The sequence below is a fragment of the Neofelis nebulosa genome, chromosome 7 (genome assembly GCF_028018385.1).
Source record: "Neofelis nebulosa isolate mNeoNeb1 chromosome 7, mNeoNeb1.pri, whole genome shotgun sequence".
NCBI lineage: Eukaryota > Metazoa > Chordata > Mammalia > Carnivora > Felidae > Neofelis > Neofelis nebulosa.
The window spans coordinates 111,706,183-111,726,038 of NC_080788.1; the positions used below are offsets into that span (position 1 = coordinate 111,706,183).

General features: G+C 43.4%; 2 protein-coding genes and 1 pseudogene across 3 annotated transcripts in view; 1 reads left to right on the top strand and 2 right to left on the bottom strand.

The window, feature by feature from the left end:
• The window catches only part of LOC131517343 (coiled-coil domain-containing protein 170-like), a 51,799-nt gene extending 50,495 nt beyond the window's left edge, over positions 1 to 1,304 (bottom strand). The window contains exon 1 of the mRNA XM_058739304.1: positions 1,167 to 1,304. Coding sequence (XP_058595287.1) covers positions 1,167 to 1,259 — 93 coding nt within the window. The 5' untranslated portion in view covers positions 1,260 to 1,304. The remainder of the gene's footprint in view (positions 1 to 1,166) is intronic.
• A 25-nt stretch (positions 1,305 to 1,329) lies between these two features.
• The window catches only part of MTHFD1 (methylenetetrahydrofolate dehydrogenase, cyclohydrolase and formyltetrahydrofolate synthetase 1), a 62,850-nt gene continuing 44,323 nt past the window's right edge, over positions 1,330 to 19,856 (top strand). Inside the window, exons 1-2 of one of the 2 annotated variants that reach the window (XM_058739293.1) lie at positions 1,330 to 1,462; positions 17,137 to 17,221. In XM_058739293.1, coding sequence (XP_058595276.1) covers positions 1,422 to 1,462; positions 17,137 to 17,221 — 126 coding nt within the window. In that variant the 5' untranslated portion in view covers positions 1,330 to 1,421. Of the gene's footprint in view, positions 1,463 to 9,178; positions 9,197 to 17,136; positions 17,222 to 19,856 lie in introns of those variants that run through there. The other variant, XM_058739294.1, reaches the window with a different exon arrangement.
• On the bottom strand, positions 18,750 to 18,915 carry LOC131518554 (U2 spliceosomal RNA; annotated as a pseudogene).

The following is a 19,856-nucleotide window of genomic DNA, read 5'->3' on the forward strand; positions in this document are numbered from 1 at the left end:
AAAGCCTACTTCATAGGAATAGAATGGTGATTGCCAGGGGGTAGGGGAAATGGGGCGATCTAAGGGTATAAATTTACAGCGATTAAGAAGAGTAAGTTCTGGGGATCCAATGTTCAGCATGGTGACTACAACCAACAACCATCAATACTGTATTATACGCTTGAAAGTTAAGGGAGTAAACCTTAAATGTTATTGTCACACACAAACTACTGTCATTATGTGAGAATGGAGATGTTAACTAACCCTCTTGTGGTAATTATTTCATAACATACACGGGGATCAAATCATTATTCTACATTTTAAGCTTACATGGATTGTATGTTCATTATCTCTCAGTAAAACTGGGGGTAAAAAATAAAGGAAGTGACCTGAACAACTTAACTTTACAGCTACACCGGGATGACCGCACAGTAAGAACGCAGCTAGTTTCTAGAGCTGAGCAGACAAACGCCCCATCCCGCTTCCGGAGTGGAGCCTGCGGGGAGGGAGTGTCCCCTCCGTGGGTCACTTGGCGCCTAGTTCAAGCAGCGTCCGTCCCCTCCAACCCTAGATCTTCGCGGGGGAGCTGACAAAATTTAGGCTTGCTGAGCCGACGACCCTCCTTGCTTGCACTGACCGACCCCGAGGTTACCCCGGCCGCTTGGGGCCTGGCGGCGCTTCAGCTCAGAGGGGTCTCACCCAGAGCGCTTCGACCTTGGCTGAGTAGGAGTCACCCGAGATTTCAAAACGGTTACGGGCGCTATTCACCCGAGATTTCAAAAACGGTTACGGGCGCTATTCGGACCCTCGGACTCAGAATAGGGGTGGAAGCCCCACACCAGTCTGACAGCGCCGGTGGGCGAGAAGAAGCCGCCCCAGGCCAGCCCTGCGCCCCACCAGGTACCCCGCGCAGAGACCGGCGGAACTCTCCCGGGGAAGCCACGAGCCTTCAGCCCCCGGGGTACACCTTCTCCTGGGAGCAATCCTGCCCCAGAGACCCGCCTCACTCCCGCGCGCGCGAAACCGTTCTCCCGCGAGATCGCCCCTCCGACTCCGCCCACTGCTCCGCCCACGGAGAGCTGGCCTGGAGGCCAGACCGCTCTTCGGACAGTTCCCCACCCCACCCGAAGGCGCAATCTGAAACTACTCCTTCCACCAGCCAATCATTTCCTCTAGTCGCTCATCACCGAGTTCATCCATCTTTCCGGGGCTTTCGGAAGTCCAAATCCCGGCTCTTCACTACAGAAATGCCTAGGTCCTTCCGGACTGCGCATGCGCATCGATGGGGCTGAAGGGGGGGAGGGGCGGGTGGCGCAGGCGCAGTAGCATGATCTCCGGGGGTGGTCGCTAAGCACGTGGGTTGTGCTGGCCAGCGCGCCAGTGGAGCTACTGGATCCTCAGTTTCGGTGGTGTCCATCGTGGGCAGCGGACTAATAAAGGCCATGGCACCGGCGGAAATCCTGAACGGGAAGGTGGTCTCCGCGTAAGCACCTGTCATTGTTGTTAGGGCATGTTGGGCTGTAGGCGAGGGTTCTGAGCAGAGTATGCAGGTCCCCATATTCCCATTTTTTTGCTGGAGGGACACTTGTAGCGCAAGAGTAAGGCTGGCCGGGGGCGTGGGGGAGGACGTAGTGTTGAACCCATCACACTTGAAGATCGATCCCCTGCAGTCGAAAAAATGGGGACTTGGGCACCGTCCGCGTTTCTAGAAGGGCTCCCTGATGGCTGGACCGGCTGGCTATTGGATTTTGGACCAGTTTTCTTAACCCGCCCGACTGTGCTCCTCAAAATGCAGCTGCTGACGGCTCTCTGCCAGAAGAGAGTGGTTGGGACTGTCTGCAGCACCATATCAGAACTCAGAAATGCAGTTTCCTCACTTACGCTGTAATTCGGAGCTGAGGAGACAAATTAGTAAGATTAATGAGTGACAAAACTTGACAAGGGTACAAGACTGATTAGTGACGGAGGGACCTCTTCCAACCATCGCTTTCTCACTACACCTGAGTCATCATTTGCTAAGTGGAACCCAATAAGCTTTTGCTTTCCCTTCAATTTCATGCTCCTCTAATACCCTTGTCTGCATCCAGGCCCTAGAGTTACTTTCAAGTTTGGCTCCTGAGTCCTGACACTATTCTGTGTAGCATTTGGCCTCTGCTTGTTCTACCTATATAGGAAATGTAAATGCCTAACTGGTGGATATGATTGCCAGACTTACTCCCAAGAAGTACACCCTGCTGTTTTTTGTCTGGGAGGTGACTAGTGGGAAAATATGAGAGTAGAAGAGGAAAGGATACATTTTGTGTGACTCTCTGGGAGGTTGATCTTGGGGCCTTTGACTTCGCAGTTATTTAATAACTACTGTAGTTGGCAACAGTAATTGTCTTGTAAACCTGCCAACTCTGTGGGTAAAAGGTTTTTGAGTGTATTAGGGAGTCACTGGTAGTGAAAACCATCCTGGGGCAAAATGATTTTTCCTGGAAGGTAGAGATGGTGGACAAAGAAGGTGAGATGTACAGTAAATGGTAATGAATCTTCCACATTGGGAAAGAGAAACTCCAGACTTTTAGACTGGAAGTCACAATACATCTGAGTGCTTTTGAACATGTGGTATGCTGAATTACATTGTTTCTGCTTGACTTTGCTTTTGGCTTGCCTTCAGTCAAACCTACTCCCTTTACCAGTGGCTTTTTTCTGATAAAGTCTTTTTAAAAAGACTGGTTGAAGAGATAATTTAGGCTTGCTTCTTGGCAGGCCACTGAAAATAGGTGCTCAATGGGTACGTTTTTGTTGAGTGGAGAGCAAGTTAAATATGTTTGTTAACTCCACAAAGGCATTGTCTTGTTTATGTCTATGTCCAAAACACCTAGAAACCTTTCCTTAGTAGTTAGTTATGTGGCTTTAAGCAAATTGGTTAACCTATCTATACCAGAACTTCCTCTGATGTAAAATAAAGATAATATGTAGACCATTGAGTTGTTAGGAGAAATTAAATGAGTTCTTAGCTGTGGGGCGCCTGGGTGGCGCAGTCGGTTAAGCGTCCGACTTCAGCCAGGTCACGATCTCGTGGTCCGTGAGTTCGAGCCCCGCGTCAGGCTCTGGGCTGATGGCTCGGAGCCTGGAGCCTGTTTCCGATTCTGTGTCTCCCTCTCTCTCTGTCCCTCCCCCGTTCATGCTCTGTCTCTCTCTGTCCCAAAAATAAATAAATAAACGTTGAAAAAAAAATTAAAAAAAAAAAAATGAGTTCTTAGCTGAAGAACATTTAGAGTTATTCCTGACACGTAATAAGTGTTCAACACATGTTAGCTGTGTTAATGATTAGAAATTAGTTAATGTATACATGGATGATTGATTCATGATATTTTTGACAGTGATAGGTGCTTGAGATCTATTTCAATGGTTCCCAATATTAACTCACATTGAAGTCACTGAGGAAGATTTTGTTTACCATTTCTTTTTATTTAAACATGAATACATACAGGGGTGCCCTGATGGCTCAGTCACTGAGGCTTCCAACTCTCGATTTTGGCTCAGATCATGATCTCGTGGTTTGTGAGTTTAAGCCCCTGTTGGGGTCTGTGCTGAGACCACAGAGCCTGCTTGGGATTCTCTCTCGGCCCCCCCTCCCCCTCAAAAAAAACCCAAAAACTTTAAACATTAATACATACAGTGAGTGTGCCTATCACAAGTATACAACTCAATGAATTTTTTGCAACTGAACTTAATAGCACCCAGATCAAGAAATGGCATTGACACCCAAGAAGCCCTCCCTTCCTAAACCTCCGGTCACCATCCCCAACAAAAGTCATCATTTTTAAGAAATATTTGTTTTTGAGAGGAGAGGAGGGGCAGGGAGAGAGGAATACACAGAATCTGAATAGGCTCCAGGCTCCAAGCTGTCAGCATAGAGCCCAATGTGGGGCTCGAACTCATGAACCTTCAGATCTCGAGCCGAAGTTGGACACTCAACCAACTGAGCCACCCAGGTGCCTCAAAGGTAGTCATTCACCTGACTTCTAACAATGTAGATTAATGTTGCCCGTTTTTGAACTTTATATAAATGGCATTGTATGGCATAAGGACTTCTGGGTCTGGCTTCTTTCAATGAACATTGTGTTTCTGAGATTATTTCATACTGCATGTAGTTGTAGTTCATTTACTCTCATTGCTGTATTGTATTCTACTATATGAATATGCTACTATTTACTCATCCAGTAATTAGGACACTTAGGTTTCTAGTTTTGGTGATTAGGAGTTTTACTGTTATGAGCATTCTTTTGCATGTCTTTTGATGGAACATATGCATATTTCTGTTGGTTACATATTTAAGAGGATTGTAGAGTAGTAGGACAAATATGTATAATTGTATTTAGTAGAAATTGCCAGTCTTTTCCAAGATAGTTTTGCCAATGAGTCTCATAGGGTACTTTTGAAAGATATCAATGCCTGGTGCCCACACCAGACTGATTTCATTTGAATTGGCTAGCAATAAGCCACTGGATTCAAATATTCTCTAAATCTTTTAAAAGCTCATTCCTATGATTCTAATGCATCTTGAAAGTGAGAACCACTTATTTAAAACCTTACATATAGATCCAGTTCTCATCATTGAAGTATGGCAACGATTTGGCTATAAGGATTGAAAGCATTCTCTGGAAAAGACTGTTCCAGGTACTGGAGGGGTCCCCTCTACCCAACCTGCTCAGAGCTGACTAGCTAACTTTTTACATTGCCCTGTGGTAGAGCAGTCAGTTAGTTCCTAACACAGTTCTTACAAGAGCATTAAGACCAAGGTCTCCTTGTCCTTACAGAAGATCTGTCTTTCATGTGCTAATAAAATGGTTCAGAGACTGCCATACCTTACCACCTTGACGTTCATGGAGCTTGTAGTACTCACAGTTCCTCAGAGAGAGGGAGCCTTGGCGGGGGAAACAGCCGTCCTGGCTCATGGGGATCTTGCAATTCCCCAGCAACTTGTACTCAGGCTGCAACAGGTTTCTGACTTGGCTGCTGGCTCAGTGGGAATCTGAAGAACAAGATTCAGCTTGAGTAGGCTGGATTGCAGGCGGAGGCTCTGGGCAGGGTATCCCCACCTGTCGTCTTTTACTGGGTCAGGGACACTCTTGAGAGGAAAGGTAAGTGAACTTCTTACGTTGCAACCAGGGATCCTGGAGTCCAAGGAAAGGGTCCCTCATTCCCCAAGTTTCAGATCAGCTTTCTTGGTTGCCAGCAACTGTTGGGTCTCTCTGGGGATAAATTTGCAAGGCTTCAAGGGCCCTGGGCAGTTTCTTCCCTGATACAGTGTTTGGAATGTAAAATCCCTTCCTTGGGGGGAGAAAGAGTGGAACAGGCCATGAGTTCTACAGTCAGAATTTCTCCAAAATCCAGTCCACTTGATCCATCCCATCCTGCAGCTGAGGCAATAATAGTTGAGGCTAGAAAGTGATGCGATTTGGCCAAAGGTTAATGGCAGAGGTTCAATTGGAACCAAGTCTCTTTCACCCATCACATGGCATTTTTTCACGCTATCAGGCACTTATAACTTTGCTGAAAGGAATTTCGTAAACTAATCTTTGTCTTACTTAACAGCAGTCTCTCATTGCTGTGCTTCCCACTCTGCTGAGAAGACCATCCTTGACTTTTGTTTACTTTTTATTATTGTTTATTTTATTATTTTTTTTTTATTATTTATTATTTTATTATTCCTTTATACCTTCCTGGAAGCCAGGACTAGACAGAGTTCATCATCTCCAGATTCCATCTCTGCCTGTTCTACCCTGTGGGAAATCTGGATCTAGTTGCCAAATTATCTCCCTTTGGGAGGAACACCCCGTTTCTCCCTTAAGGGGAGTTTGAAGGTTGCGGTCCAAGTTTGACAGTTTGGAGAGATCTGAGGGTCAGAGACAAGTGTGTGTCATTTTTGGGTATTTATTGACTTATTCGACAAATATCTCTGTGCCTCCCGTATGCAAGCACTCTTCAGGACCTAGAGATGATGGCAGTAAACAAAATAGCTCAAATCCCTGTTTCTGGAGTTTGTGTATTGATAGGTAGAGATCCACAATAAAATAGGTACAAAAATGTGAGGTGGTGAGATGTGCCAAAGGGAAAACCAGAGCAAGGAAGAGGGACAGAGATTCCTGCCACATGGGGGACTGTAATTTTAAATATGGGAATTAAGCTCATACTATTGTAAAAGTGACTTTGGGGCAAATACTTGAAGGCTGTGGGGCCATGAGCCTACCGATGTTATGGGGAAGAGGGTTCCTGACCAAAAGCAAGCCTGTGCCATGGACCTTTGACCTCATTCTTTATTAAATGACTGCCTTAGGGTCAACAGTGAGGGCCCCAGAGAAGCTGACTAAGCATAACTGGGTGAAGTACACTGTCTTTGGCGGTGACCCACCACCTTGGCTTAAAAGAGGTGTCCTTAAAGAGACAAAGGGATGGAAATTAGATGGAGGAACCACCCTGATTTGTGTGGTGCCTCAATGGGGTATCTCCTGATCAGATGGGGGCCCTAAATGCGGGGCAACAATCAGGTGGAAGCCTGTGGGGACGAGGGAGGTGAAAGAATTCACCTGAGGCAGAACAAAGGAGGTACAAGTTTACTGAATATGCAGCGAGGGAGAGGAGAGGCTGTCTGCTTGGAGGCAGTGGAAGGAGGCAGCTTTTCAGGAGGGAAAGTGAGAGGTTTGGTGACATAGGGAATTTTCCCTTTTTTGGCAACTGGCTGGTTGTAAGCAGCCCCTTGGTCGGTTAGGGCCTCTGGATATTTCAGGGTGGGTCGCCTGATGGGCCTGTCTGTGTTCAGCCTGGTGATCACTGTGGCCCTTTCTGCATTCCTTTGCTCAAGCCTGCTTGCCTAAAAGTGGCCTCCACAATTTGGTTTTTAGGCTAGAAATTACAATTCTTACCTGTGTGTGCTTTTCAAAGTGAGACTTGCTGGATTTTGTGTGATTTGTTTGCTTTTCCTTCTTCTGTTTGGTATACCTGAGCCCACTCCCTCCATTGGTGGCATTTTTCTTGGTCAGGTCTTCTTTCTGCAAAGACTGGTTGTGAAGAGACAGGCAGCTTGCTACTTGTCAGGCACTGAGAGAAGGTGCTCTTAGTTTTTCTGGGTTGAGCAGAGCAAGTTGGATAAGTTTGTTATGCTCCCTGTGGGCGGAATCCCCAGATCTAGACATAGTGCTGCTCCCTCTGGGGAGCACGGGTAACTTAATTTACCTCTTTGTGCCTTAGTTTCCTCATCTGCATGTTGCGGATAGTGATGGCACATAATTCATAAGGTGGTTGAAATTAAATGAGTCATTCATTACTTTGAAAGCATTTGGAGCAGTTCCTGGCCCATGGTAGGTTTTAATGAATTGGTGCTTTATAGTTAGTATCTGTTGAATAAATAAGTGGTGTCTGTGTTTATCCAGGCTGTGTCTTTGGTAGCTGCCTTATAACCTTGAACCTTAAAATTAGAATTTGTCCTACTGATCAAATATAAAAATGGAACCGTGCTATACATTTAGCTCCAGGGCTAGAAAAATTATTTCTGTGAAAAGAATTTGCCCACCACAGAGAAGGGCTGCTAAATGTTGATAAGCTTTTCATTTTGTCCTGTAGATAAAATACCTGTAGACCTTTTGTGCTTAAAAAGATTTGCCTGTAATGAGACCCAAAGTGCAGGCCTTTCAGAAGTTACACGGAACCTCGAATGCCCAAGCTGGCTTGACTCTGGGAGCCTTGCAGGGGAGTGGGATCTTCTGCGAGGTTGTAACTAGGCCGCCTATCTAGGCTACTGGAGTATTGTTGTAAGCGGACCCTGGCAGAGTCTGGAGCTGGCAGCCAACTACTGTGGCCATGGCTCCAGCGAAAATCCTGAGGATGTGGCCCAAGAATAAGTGTCTGTCCTCATCCATCAAGAAGGTTGGCACCAGGCAGTTTGGGATTTGGACAGTGGGGCTTTGAGTAGGGGTGTGTGGTCCCTTGTGTATCCCTCAGGAAGAAGGAATATCAGGTTAGCCTAGCATGGAGTAGGGTCCCTGGAGCAGAGGGAAAAGACACCCTGTCCTTCCATGGACCCTGGTAGGGGCTGAGCAGGGTAGAAAGACCAGGGCAAGTTAGTGAGCCTCGCTTTCCTCTCTTTTCCTCTTCTGTACTGTGGGGGTGGCCATAGCAATTATTTATACCCTGGGGTTGCAGAGAGGATTACAAAGGTGTGTAATGTAAGGCTCTCAGAGCCACAGAGCTACTGTGGGCTACTGTGGTTATGACTGTATCCACTGAGGTCTGACCCATAGTGTTGAAAGTTCCCAGCACCCCTGCACTGTGCAGTTAGCTCCCCTTGATACTCTCCTGTAAGGTATCTCCTGGCACTGTCCCTCCGTGAGCTTGAAGGAGTGGGTGGAGGATGGTGCCACAGTCGGGATTCCTCAGCCACCCTGGCCACCTCACCCTCCATTTTGCAGTTTCTGAAGCTTTGGCCAGAATGACTAACTTGACCAAGACTTACAAGGCTGGAGGGGTGGGAGGTGGGGGGAAGAGTTATAAGTCTGATGGCAGGGACTCCACAGTGTATTTTTCTTCCTAGCCAAGGGCTTGTTACTTGCTTGCCAAAAGAAATTGCAAACTTGTATCCTCCTGTTAGGAGATGAAAGGACAAATTAAATCAGGGTGGAAGGCTCCCAGACTGCTTCTCTTCAGAAAGTCATTTTCAAGGTTGGAGACAAGTCAAGCCTTCTTGCTTTGTTAGCTAAGTTTTTCTTTTCACCCTTGATAAGAAGTTCTTCCCCTAGAGCCTGAGCAGGAGAGGTATAGCTTTGTGTTACTGGTGTTTGAGGACTACCAGGAAAGAGGGAGTATTTCTGTAAAAGGTTTTGCCAGAGCCTAAAAGGAATTTATCTTCAGTGACCTAACGTGATAAATGATCTTTCGTTTTGGTTCCAAGTACGAGTCCTTGTAAGCAGCCTCCTAAAAATTTATTTATTTATTTATCCATTCATTCATTCATTCATTTATAATTTACTTAAAATTTTTTATGTTTATTTATATTTGAGGGGTGGGGAGAGAGACAGAGACAGAATCTGAAGCTGACTCCAGGCTCTGAGCTGTCAGTAAGCAGAGAGCCTGATGTGGGCCTTGAACTCCTGAGCTGTGAGATCATGACCTGTGCTGAAGTCGGCTGCTCAATGGACTGAGCCACCCAGTTTCCCCAAGCAGCCTTTTAGATGTAAGCCCTTTTTACCCAAGTTTTTCCTTTAGCGTTCCATAAAAGCAGAAAGCTTAGGTCTTTGTGAGGCTTTTCTCAGATAGAGCTCTTGGCCTGCTCTTCCTCTCCAACCAGAGGCCTCCAGTCTTCCACCTTCTTTCCACATTCTGCTTGGATGATGATCCAAAGACCTCTTGGACTTGGGCCCAAAAGCAGCTCTGATGGCCAGATGTGTGGTTAATGGGGAGACTAACTCTGCATGTTGGGCTCTTGCTTACAGAGCCTCATATGTGGGGCCATCCTGTGATGTCTCATAACTCTTGTTACCAACTGACAGTTACAAAATGGTGGCCTAGCAGCCAGATGTAGTTATACATTTTGTTGGGTTTACAGAGTTATTTTTAAAAATTGGATTGCTTTCCAGCACATTTAGGTGTATAATTATACCCCAAAATCTGGAATCCTGACTTTTTGAGAGGAAAGGGAAAGCTTAGCAATGCTGTGCTCTCTATTCTTAATGTCACCAAGTTTGTTGGATCAGGGTACAAGCTTCCCCCTCTCCCCTGTGAGGGGAAAGGGCGGTGGGACCACATTGTTCAGGAATCCTACCACACTTGGTTGTGTCCACCTGGACTTGGCAGTGTTTTCCACTTTGTGACCTTTTTCTAATGCACGTTTTTTCTGTCTGTCTCTCTCTCTAATGCACATTTAATCCACTTTTAAAATCGTACATTTCAGGGGCGCCTGGGTGGCTCAGTCGGTTGGGCTCCCAACTTCGGCTCAGGTCATGATCTCGCGGTCCGTGAGTTCGAGCCCCGCGTCGGGCTCTGTGCTGACAGCTCAGAGCCTGGAGCCTGTTTCAGATTCTGTGTCTCCCTCTCTCTGACCCTCCCCCGTTCATGCTTTGTCTCTCTCTGTCTCAAAAATAAAAAATAAACGTTAAAAAAAATAAAAAAATAAAAAAAAATAAAATCGTACATTTCAGGAAGCTTTTCTTGACCAGTTCAACCTGGTTTCCCAGCTCCATGTGTTCTCTCTAGATCGGTGGTTCTCAAATGCTGCCAGTTTGCCCTTTTCTCCACCCCAAGGCACATTTAGTCAGGGCACATTTGGATGTGTCTGGAGACATTTTTGGTTGTCGGTTGGGGACTTGTCATCTATGCTGGTGGCATCAAGAGGTAGAAGCCAGGGATGTTCCAGAGCATCCTACAGTGCACAGAAGAGGCCCCTCCAATGAATAATTATCTAGCCCAAATGTCAGTAGTGCAGAGATTGATAAACCCTGATCTAGAAATTTAAGGAAAGTAGTTATTGTATCATTGTGTATATGGATTAATGATGCCTTGTACACTCACTGAGAATTAGAAGATTCACTAGAATTTTACACCATTAGCTGTTTTCACGTCCTGAATGTCAGGCACTTTACCTTCCTTAGGTGTTGGAGAGATTGGATGGAAGAATTTTACATTAGAAATTTTTATTGGAGCATGAAATGGATTCACATTAAGCTTTCAAATATATATATTTGAGGTATCTGTCAAGTTTAGTATATATTTGCATTAATTATAATAATTCTCATATTAAATATTTTATTCTTCAACATAATGAAGGAAAGTACTGATACTAGTTGATCTGTATACTGATACAGTGTAGCTGTTGCTATTATACCATGTATCAGTGAAAACAATCAGGTGTTTTTTAAATGCTTATTTTTTTATTTTGAGAGAGAGAGAGAGAGAGAGAGAGAGAAAATCCCAAGCAGGTTCCAGAGCCTGGCACGGGGCTCAGTCTCATGACCTGAGCTGATATCAAGTTTGACAATTAACTAACTGAGCCACCCCAGGACAACCCTCCCCACCTCCCCCCCCCCCCCTTTTCTTTTTTAATAATTGAAAACAGTTCTAACAAGAAGGTAATTTAGACTTTTAATTTAACTTAACTAGGAATTTGAAATATATGTATTTCTTGGAACACTAGGTGGCCTCACAATCACAATTGTTTTTACAAGAAACTACGTGTTTTTGTTTTTGTTTTTGTTTTTTAATTTGAAGTATTTATTTTTAACAGCATAACATTGTATGGACAAATGAGATAAAACAACAAATGAACAACATGAAAACAATGCAAATAAAATATGTGTGTTGTTTTGCACAGTTAAAACCTTACAACAATAATTTACTCCTTGGGAAGTTGGGCAAAAGAAATTTGTGTCCTTTAGAAAAGCCCTACATACTGAATGAAGATGAATGTCCGTCCTTTTTCTCTGATCAGTTACTAAAGGTATATTCTGTTCACCTTTGAGAATCATTTGGGAATTACTCTAAGCTTGTGTTGTATTTCATGTTTGTTGACTGAGGCAGCTTTATTTTCATCATGTAGATTTCTCAGCCAGGTGGTTAAATACCCTTTACTGCCTCCTTTTTCCACCTATAGCTTCTGTTGGAATGGCCCTGTTGGGTTATATTTTAGCAATGCTTTTGTCTCTGTCATAAAATGTCCAAAATTTGAAAATGAGCCAACATTTTATATCATAAAGAATGAGTTGTAATTTGTACTGGGCTTTTCCAGGAGTAATTGTACAACTTTGGCAAAAGAAATCTGGGTGACTATTTACGGGTATTATCTGACTGGGACTCTCTGGGGGTAATGTGATTCTATAGGGACATGCATCTTTGACTTACTGATTAGACTGTTTAACAACTGTATGTGGCAGAAGTTAAGTTGGAGAAAATAGTAATGCACATGACTCTTATCTATACAGATTTAAACAAATTTCGACAGGTTGAAATATAAATGATTTAAAAAAATTTTTTGAATGTTTATTTTTATTTTTTTTTGTTTTTTTTTAATTTATTTTTGAGACAGAGAGAGACAGAGCATGAATGGGGGAGGGTCAGAGAGAGGGAGACACAGAATCTGAAACAGGCTCCAGGCTCTGAGCTTTCAGCACAGAGCCCGACGTGGGGCTCGAACTCACGGACTGTGAGATCGTGACCTGAGCCGAAGTCGGCCTTTCAACCGACTGAGCCACCCAGGCGCCCCTGAGTGTTTATTTTTGAGAGGGAGCGTGAGCAGGGGATGGACAGAGAGAGACACACACACAGAATCCGAAGCAGGCTCCAGGCTCTGAGCTGTCAACACAGAGCCCAACATGGGGCTTGAGCCCACGAACTGCGAGATCATGACTGAGGCAAAGTCAGCTGCTTAACTGACTGAGCCACCCAGGTGCCCTGAAATATAAATGATTTCTACCTTGCTTTTCACCCCTTAGACAAAAAGATACCTCCAAACATTGCATCTTATTGGCCAATAGCAATGCTTCTCAACTTTGGGTACTATTACCATTTGGGCTAGATAATTGTTTGCATTGCATTGTAGGATATTTAGTTGCATCCCTGGCCTCTACCCACTAGATGCCAGTAGCAACTTAGTTAAAACTGCATCTGTGTCTGTATCTAATCGCTATGATTATTTTACTAGTATCAGTTTAACAGGACCAGAGACTTGAATGGTTTACTGCCACTTTGTCTTGCCACATTCACCTGCACTTTAGTACTGATTTCTCCTCCACTGAGATTGAGATGTATCTTCCCTTAGGTTTTAGAGAATGTTCGTGCAGGATGGTGAGACTCTGGCATATGGAGGTCTACCACCCAGGCATCAGGGGTGTTCTCCAAGTGCCTATTTCTGCCTCACTTTTCGCTGAATCTTTATTAGCAGTGTAACTCATGGGCCATGGCTGGAAATCAAGGCATCTGCAACTCAAGAAAGTTTCTGTTGATTTAGCGGGTGTCAGTGTTTCAGAAGGTGTTCTGTGATGTGGCATTTTAGCTTTCTGGAAGTAATGAACTATGAAAACTAAAGAGTTTCCCAGCATTTAGCTCCTCATAGCTCTCTGACCCGAAAATAAAGGTAGATGAGGGAGAGAGTGTTAACCTTTCTCTCCATGTCTTTTATAGTTTCTGAGCTTCAAGCATGCTTGCACTTGGCTGTTGTTATTCTGCTTTTCATTCCAGAGTTCCTCAGTTAGTGGCCAACTCAGAAACCAAGGCAGGGAAAACCTTATAAGGGACCGTGGAGACCTTATTACAACTGTCTTTTTAAATTTTTTTAAAAATATTTTTTAATTAAAAAAAATTTTAAACATTTATTATTTAGAGAGGGGGCACAAGTGAGCGAGGGCGGTACCACAAGGGGCAGAGAGAGGGAGGGAGACAGAGAGACAGAGAGAAAGAGAGAAATGGGGCTTACCAGAAGCCGGTCTCATGCTCACTCCATGCAGGACTTGAACTCACAAACCGTGTGACCATGACCTGAACCCAAGTCAGATGCTTAACGACTGAGCCACCGAGGCACCCAGTTTTTTTTTTTTAATTACAACAATCTTGATTTTTTTTTTCTCCTCGCTAAGACAGAAAAGTTTCTGCCTATTGCTTTAGTGTTCTGGGCTGTCTAATTCTTGCTGATTGTGGTTTATGTGCATTTTTAAATGTTTCATTGCTATTCTGATCATGTCTCATAAGGAGACCTAAATGTTAGCTTTTAAACAAATCTTTCTAGTTGGAAGAATAACCCTGCTAATGCAACTTCAAAAACAGTCCTGCTTCTTAGAGAAAAGCTTAAGGGAGTCACTGTAACTGATCTCAGTCTATGATCTTTTTTAGAAAAAAAAATTGCACACTTAGATCCATTTAAATTATAGCATAGAAAATACAGAACATTTTGTTCTTTGCTCTTAACCTAATGGGCTGAAATATTTTCCACCTATACCACCTTGTAGTACTGGGTTCTCATAGCTTGCTACCTGCTGGGTAAGGATATTACTTTCAGTTGTCCCTAGAGTCCCTTCTTCAGGCCTCAGATGGTCGTTATTCTAGAATCCTTATAAGATTTGGGAAATGAATTCACAGTATCAGTATGAAATCTGCTCTGTGCCTTAAAATATTTGTAGTTGTCAATCTTCCCAGCTCTATTTTACACCCCCTCCCCAAACCTCAAGAGTCATCGGTAGCCCCACATTTTCTCTGTGCTTCATGTTAATATATCTAGAATCCAGCCACTTCTTGCCAGCTATGGATACCAGAGTCCAAGGCACCATCCCCTCTGGCCTGGATTTTTGCAATTTGAATAACTTTTTGCTTGTGTCCCAGATTCTCACCATTCTCCCTTTAGTCTGTTCCCAGTTCAGCAGCCAGGAGTAACTTTTCAGAAGTGTTAAGTCCTGTCATGTCAGCCCTGTTCCAAGTCTTCTAGCAGCTTCCTATCACATTCAGAATAAAAGACAGGCACCCCGCTTTACCCTATCCGGTTACCGCTTCTCCTGGGACCCCATTTACCCACTCAGAGCCTTTGCGCTTGCTGCTTTCAGCTAATTGGCTTTCAGAACAGCACATGACTGCTTAGAGCCTGTTTCTATATCTTGAAACCGGAAGGCCTCTCCTCCCTTGGCCATCTCGTAACATTGTTGAGAATTTCGGATACAGGTTTCTTCCACTATTCGACAGTACAGTATTCCTATGAAACCTTTCATAAGCCAAAGTGGCACAAAGCAAAGAAGCAGGTTTGGAAAATTTTTCGAGCATTCCAAGACCCAAAAAATAACCTCACTTAGGCTTCTCTGATACCTGAGGACACATCTTGCGCAAAATACATTGAGATAAAGCCCAGACACTCACACAGTTCAAAGCTCTCGTGGCTTCATGCTGAATTGCTGAGTTCCCCAGGAGGGAGCTGGGGAGTGCCTTTCAGGAAGGGCTTGCTGCAAAACAAACACTAAATGCTGTTTTGTTTTTGTTTTTGCTTTTTTTCCCCATAAAGCAAAAATCCTCTGTATTCCTTTGGGCTAGTGGAAACAGATATTAACAGAGGTTTTTCTGAAAAGCAAAGTGGCAAACCTGAACTTTTGAAAAGCAGGGAATCCCTGTAACAAGCTGTTTCCTCTCATGGTTCCTGTTAATGTCTTACATTGTGCCTGGCAATGGTTCCCCCCCAAGTGAGCTTTGTTTGGGTTGGGAGGGCTAAAGGAGAACCTGTAGGAACCTGTGCCTAGGCCTTTGTGTTACTATAATGGTTGGAGGGAAGGGAGGGGACAGGAGAGAGTTGAGTAGCCCAGCACTACACCTAGTTGTCCTGGTGGGGAGGCAGCCAAGGCTAGGACTGCTGGGGAGTTTCAGAGGCAGGGCCAGTGGAAATGCCACGTGTTTCCTGTTCTCTTGTGTTAGAGCAGAACTGTGATCTCCAGGTCAAATCTCTGATAGAAAAATCCAACAATCTGTTCATTCTTTTGAACTATATTATTGTATGGGATAATTGATACAAATGATTTTTAAAAATAAGGTCACAAGCTTGAGATGATGAGGGAATGTGGGGCAAGCCGAGGGCAAGGTGCAGGCTAACAGCAAGCCCACTCCCACCCCCGCCCCCACCAGTGGGACATGTATAATATTCCTTGGACACTCCCAGGCTACCCAAAAATATGGAAAGGACAAAAAACAAATGGTTAAACTGATAAGAGTCTCCACCAGTTTACCAGAAAAAGGCAATCCCATTATAGCCTAAAGTCCAGGAACTCCCTAGTGTCTTAAAGTTAATGCTTTGCTAGAGGGAAAACCACCTTAGCTTGACAATAGCTAGGCCTCCAGCATGTGAAAGTCTGGAAACTCCCTCTTGACTTTATCTCTCCCGATTGCATAAAATGGTCACCCCCTACACTTGCAGTGTAACTCTTTCTGCCCATGGGTCCTGTCCCCTTGCTTTAATAAAATCACCTTTTTGCTCCAAAGATGTCTTTAAGAATTCATTCTTGGTTGGGGCCCCTGGGTGGCTCAGTGGGTCATGCGTCCGACTTCACCTCAGGTCAAGATCTGGCAGTTTGTGAGTTCGAGCCCTGTGTTGGGCTCTGTGCTGACAGCTCAGAGCCTGGAGCCTTCTTTGGATTCTGTGTCTCCCCAACTCTCTGCCCCTCCTGTGCTCATGCTCTGTCTCTGTCTCTCTCTCAATAATAAATAAACGTTAAAATTTTTTTTTAAAGAATTCTTTCTTGGTTGTTGGCTCCAGACTCCATGAACCCCCCCATCACCTCAAAACTTCATCAGAAATACAATTTTGAAGTCTTAAGTATGACTTCTTGTATCATTCAACATTCTTACCATTGATGAGGCTAATCCAAATAATCTATTTCTTGTAACACCTGTGCCTATTTATGTCCGATGTTTATAAGTGTGGAGGACTGGAGCAGGAACTAATCAAGTCAGAAGGAGGGAAGAGATGTTTGTAATGTCCATATATATTTCGTATGTCAAATGTGGTTGAGATGAAGAAAGGCAAATGATGTAATCTAATGTACTTGATGTCTTGTATTGTCGAGAAGTTGTATGTTGGTAAATTGATTTGTCCTTTGTTTCATGAGAGGTTATACGTTTAACCTTGTGTTAAATTCTTCTGTAAGGAAAATTCTTTTGTGAATTGGAATATATTTATAAATTCATATTGACTTTGGAGTGTGATTCATTGATTGTCATTCAGCCTTATGTGGGTACCCTGTGATCATCTTAGCAGGGAAAGTTGAGCAGGTGTGAGCTGTAGTTCTTTCCTGCAAAAGTTTTTCATTTAGCACCTGGAGAGGGGGAATGCTGAAAAGATGAAGATTAACAGCCTTCCAGAAGTGTTGGTTCAAGTTTTCATTTATTCACTCTATGATTTTGAATGCCGTCAACTAATATGTTTTAAACTAAATGTCCTCATTCCACATGGCCCAGTCAGTGTAGTTAGGAGTTAGAATCTAAGATCCACATCTACTTGAGTCCTGGAAAATGGATGCGTATCCGTAATATCCTCAATTATACTAGATAATGTCTATTCAAGGGAGGTATTTTTAATTTAAAAGAGAAACGGCCTCTTTTAAATGACTTACTTGCGCTTGAGACATTCAGTGTTAATTCCAACCTTTCCTTTTTCTCTAGGCAAATAAGGGAGAGACTGAAGAACCAAGTCACTCAGATGAAGGAGCAAATTCCCGGTTTTACACCAGGCTTGGCAATTTTACAGGTATTATGATAGTGTATTTGCATGAATATCCTCTTTTCCCAACTCATGAGTAGCACTTCAGACAGCAAGCACTTCACACATCTTCCTTCCTTTCTCTTTCTTTTTCTCTTTCTCTTTCTCTTTCTCTTTCTCTTTCTCTTTCTCTTTCTCTCTTTCTCTCTTTCTCGGTTTCGTGAAACCTCCTCATACCTTTTCAGGCTCTCTCTGCAGGCTGCTCTTCTTCAGCTCAGCTTGTACATGTTGCTGTATCCTGGCGTCTGCTATTCTCTGGGGGCACCTCTTCCGTAGTCCAATGTCCCTAGACCTTTGGTCTCGGGATCCCTTTACACTTAAAAAATTTTAAGACCTTAAGGACTTTTTGTTTATATGGATTCACCCATTGATGTATACTGTATCAGAAGCTAAAATGTTTTTAAATATTTATACGTTTTAAAATATCAGTAGTAAGTTTATTATATGTTAGAATGAGTAACATTCTTATGAAAAAAATAACTTTGAGGAAACAAAATTATGGGGAGCTTGGGTGGCTCAGTTGGTTAAGCGTCCAACTTAGCTCAGGTCATGATCTCACGGCTTATGAGTTTGAGACCCGCTTTGGCCTCTGTGCTGACAGCTCAGAGTCTGGAGCCTACTTGGGATTCTGTGTCTTCCTCTCTCTCTGCCCTGCCCCAGCTTATGCTCTCTCTCAAAAATAAATAAACATTTTTAAAAATTTTAAAAATAAAATAAAAGCAAAATTTAGTGAGAAGAGGGGCATTATTTTGCACTCTGCTATCTGGCTTAATGAAAGACACCTGGATTCCCATCTGCTCCTGTGTTCAACCTCTTGCTACATGTTGGCTTGATTGAAATATATGAAGAAAATCTGGACTTGTATAGATGTATAGTTGTAAAAAGGAAGAGGGTTTTTTTGTTGTTGTTTTGTGTTTGTTTTTGTAGTCTTCCCAGGTAATTGTGGATACTTTTGTTACTACAACAGGACTCAGTAAGTTTTTATAGTTTAGTTGCAATGTGGAATCTGACACTGTGCAGTGAACTCTCTTGTGCTTGGTTACATCCAAACCCACTGCTTTATGTTGCAGTTTGAATGGATATTTACCCATGCTTGGTTTGTTTTGTCTTCATTCCTCATTTAGAAAATAATGGTTCACTGAATTATGCAGATCTTCTGAATGTTAACACATTTCATTATGCAATGTAAAGAAAAGCACAATCATTAGTATCATAACAAACTTATCAGAAGAGTCTTTGATTATTGAGAAGCTTGTGGAGCTCACAGGAGTGGATAAAAAAACTTCTGATTTTCACTTGAAAGCTCAGATTTTACCTTTGGCAACAAATACTATTAAGCTATTTTCCTTCAAGTAGCAGGCTCGCTCTGTCCAGTTTTGAGAAAATATTTGCCAAATATTCAAGCATGAATAATCATTGTTTGTCAGCTGTTTTTTCAAGTAAAGATAGCGTTCCATGTAAAACTGTGGCAGTTCAGCTGGCCGGGAGAAAAAGCACAGGACTTTTCCTGGAGACCACACCTTCTGTGTGGGGCACGAGTGTTTGATGAGCCCTTCCCAGTTCCCCACACAGGATATAAAAGACATGTATGCAAGGGTTGAGGTTTAATAAAATTAATCATTTTTACTGCTTCATCGAGAGCATTTCTACACTTGATCTTAGCCAAAAGGCCGAGAAGCGATCGAGAGCACTTTAAGTGAAATTGGCATCTGTTTTTACTGAGAGTGTGGCAGTGACTAGTATAGTTTGGTGCCATTGCCTTGATTTGTGCGAAGTCTCACCCACCATTGGCTTTGCAGCCTCCATACAGATGTGAAAAAGGCAGATGACATCACGGTATCATTATAAAGTAGTCTGGCACTTGAAAGGGTCTTGGGGTTCCCTCAAAAGTGGGTAAGTTGCCCCAAATCTGGCAGTTTAACCTGGCTCTCAATACCAGCTCTAGGTCAGTAACTTCTTCTTTTTTTTTTTTTTCTTTTTTCTTTTTTAAAAAGTTTATTGTTGGATTTGCATCCAAGTTAGCATATAGTGCAACAGTGATTTCAGGAGTAGATTCCTTAATGCATGCCCCTTACCCATTTAGCCCATCCCACCTCCCCCCAACCCCTGCAGTAACCCTGTGTATTCTCTATGTTTAAGAGTCTCTTATGTTTTGTCCCCCTCCCTGTTTTTATATTCTTTTTGCTTCCCTTCCCTTATGTTCATCTGTTCTGTGTCTTAAAGTCCTCATATGAGTAAAGTCATATGATATTTGTCTTTCTCTGACTAATTTCACTTAGCATAATACCCTGTAGTTCCGTCCACGTAGTTGCATATGGCAAGATTTCATTCTTTTTAATTGCCGGGTAGTATTCCATTGTACATGTATTCACCACATCTTCTTTATCCATTCATCTGTCAATGGCCATTTGGGCTCTTTCCATACTTTGGCTATTGTCGATAGTGTTGCTCTAAACATTGGGCCGCATGCGCGCCCCTTCGAAACAGTATACCTGTATCCCTTGGATAAATGTCTAGTAGTGCAATTGCTGAGTTGTAGGGTAGTTCTGTTTTTAGTTTTTTGAGGAACCTCCATACTGTTTTCTAAAGTGGCTGCACCAGTTTGCATTCCCATAGGTCAGTA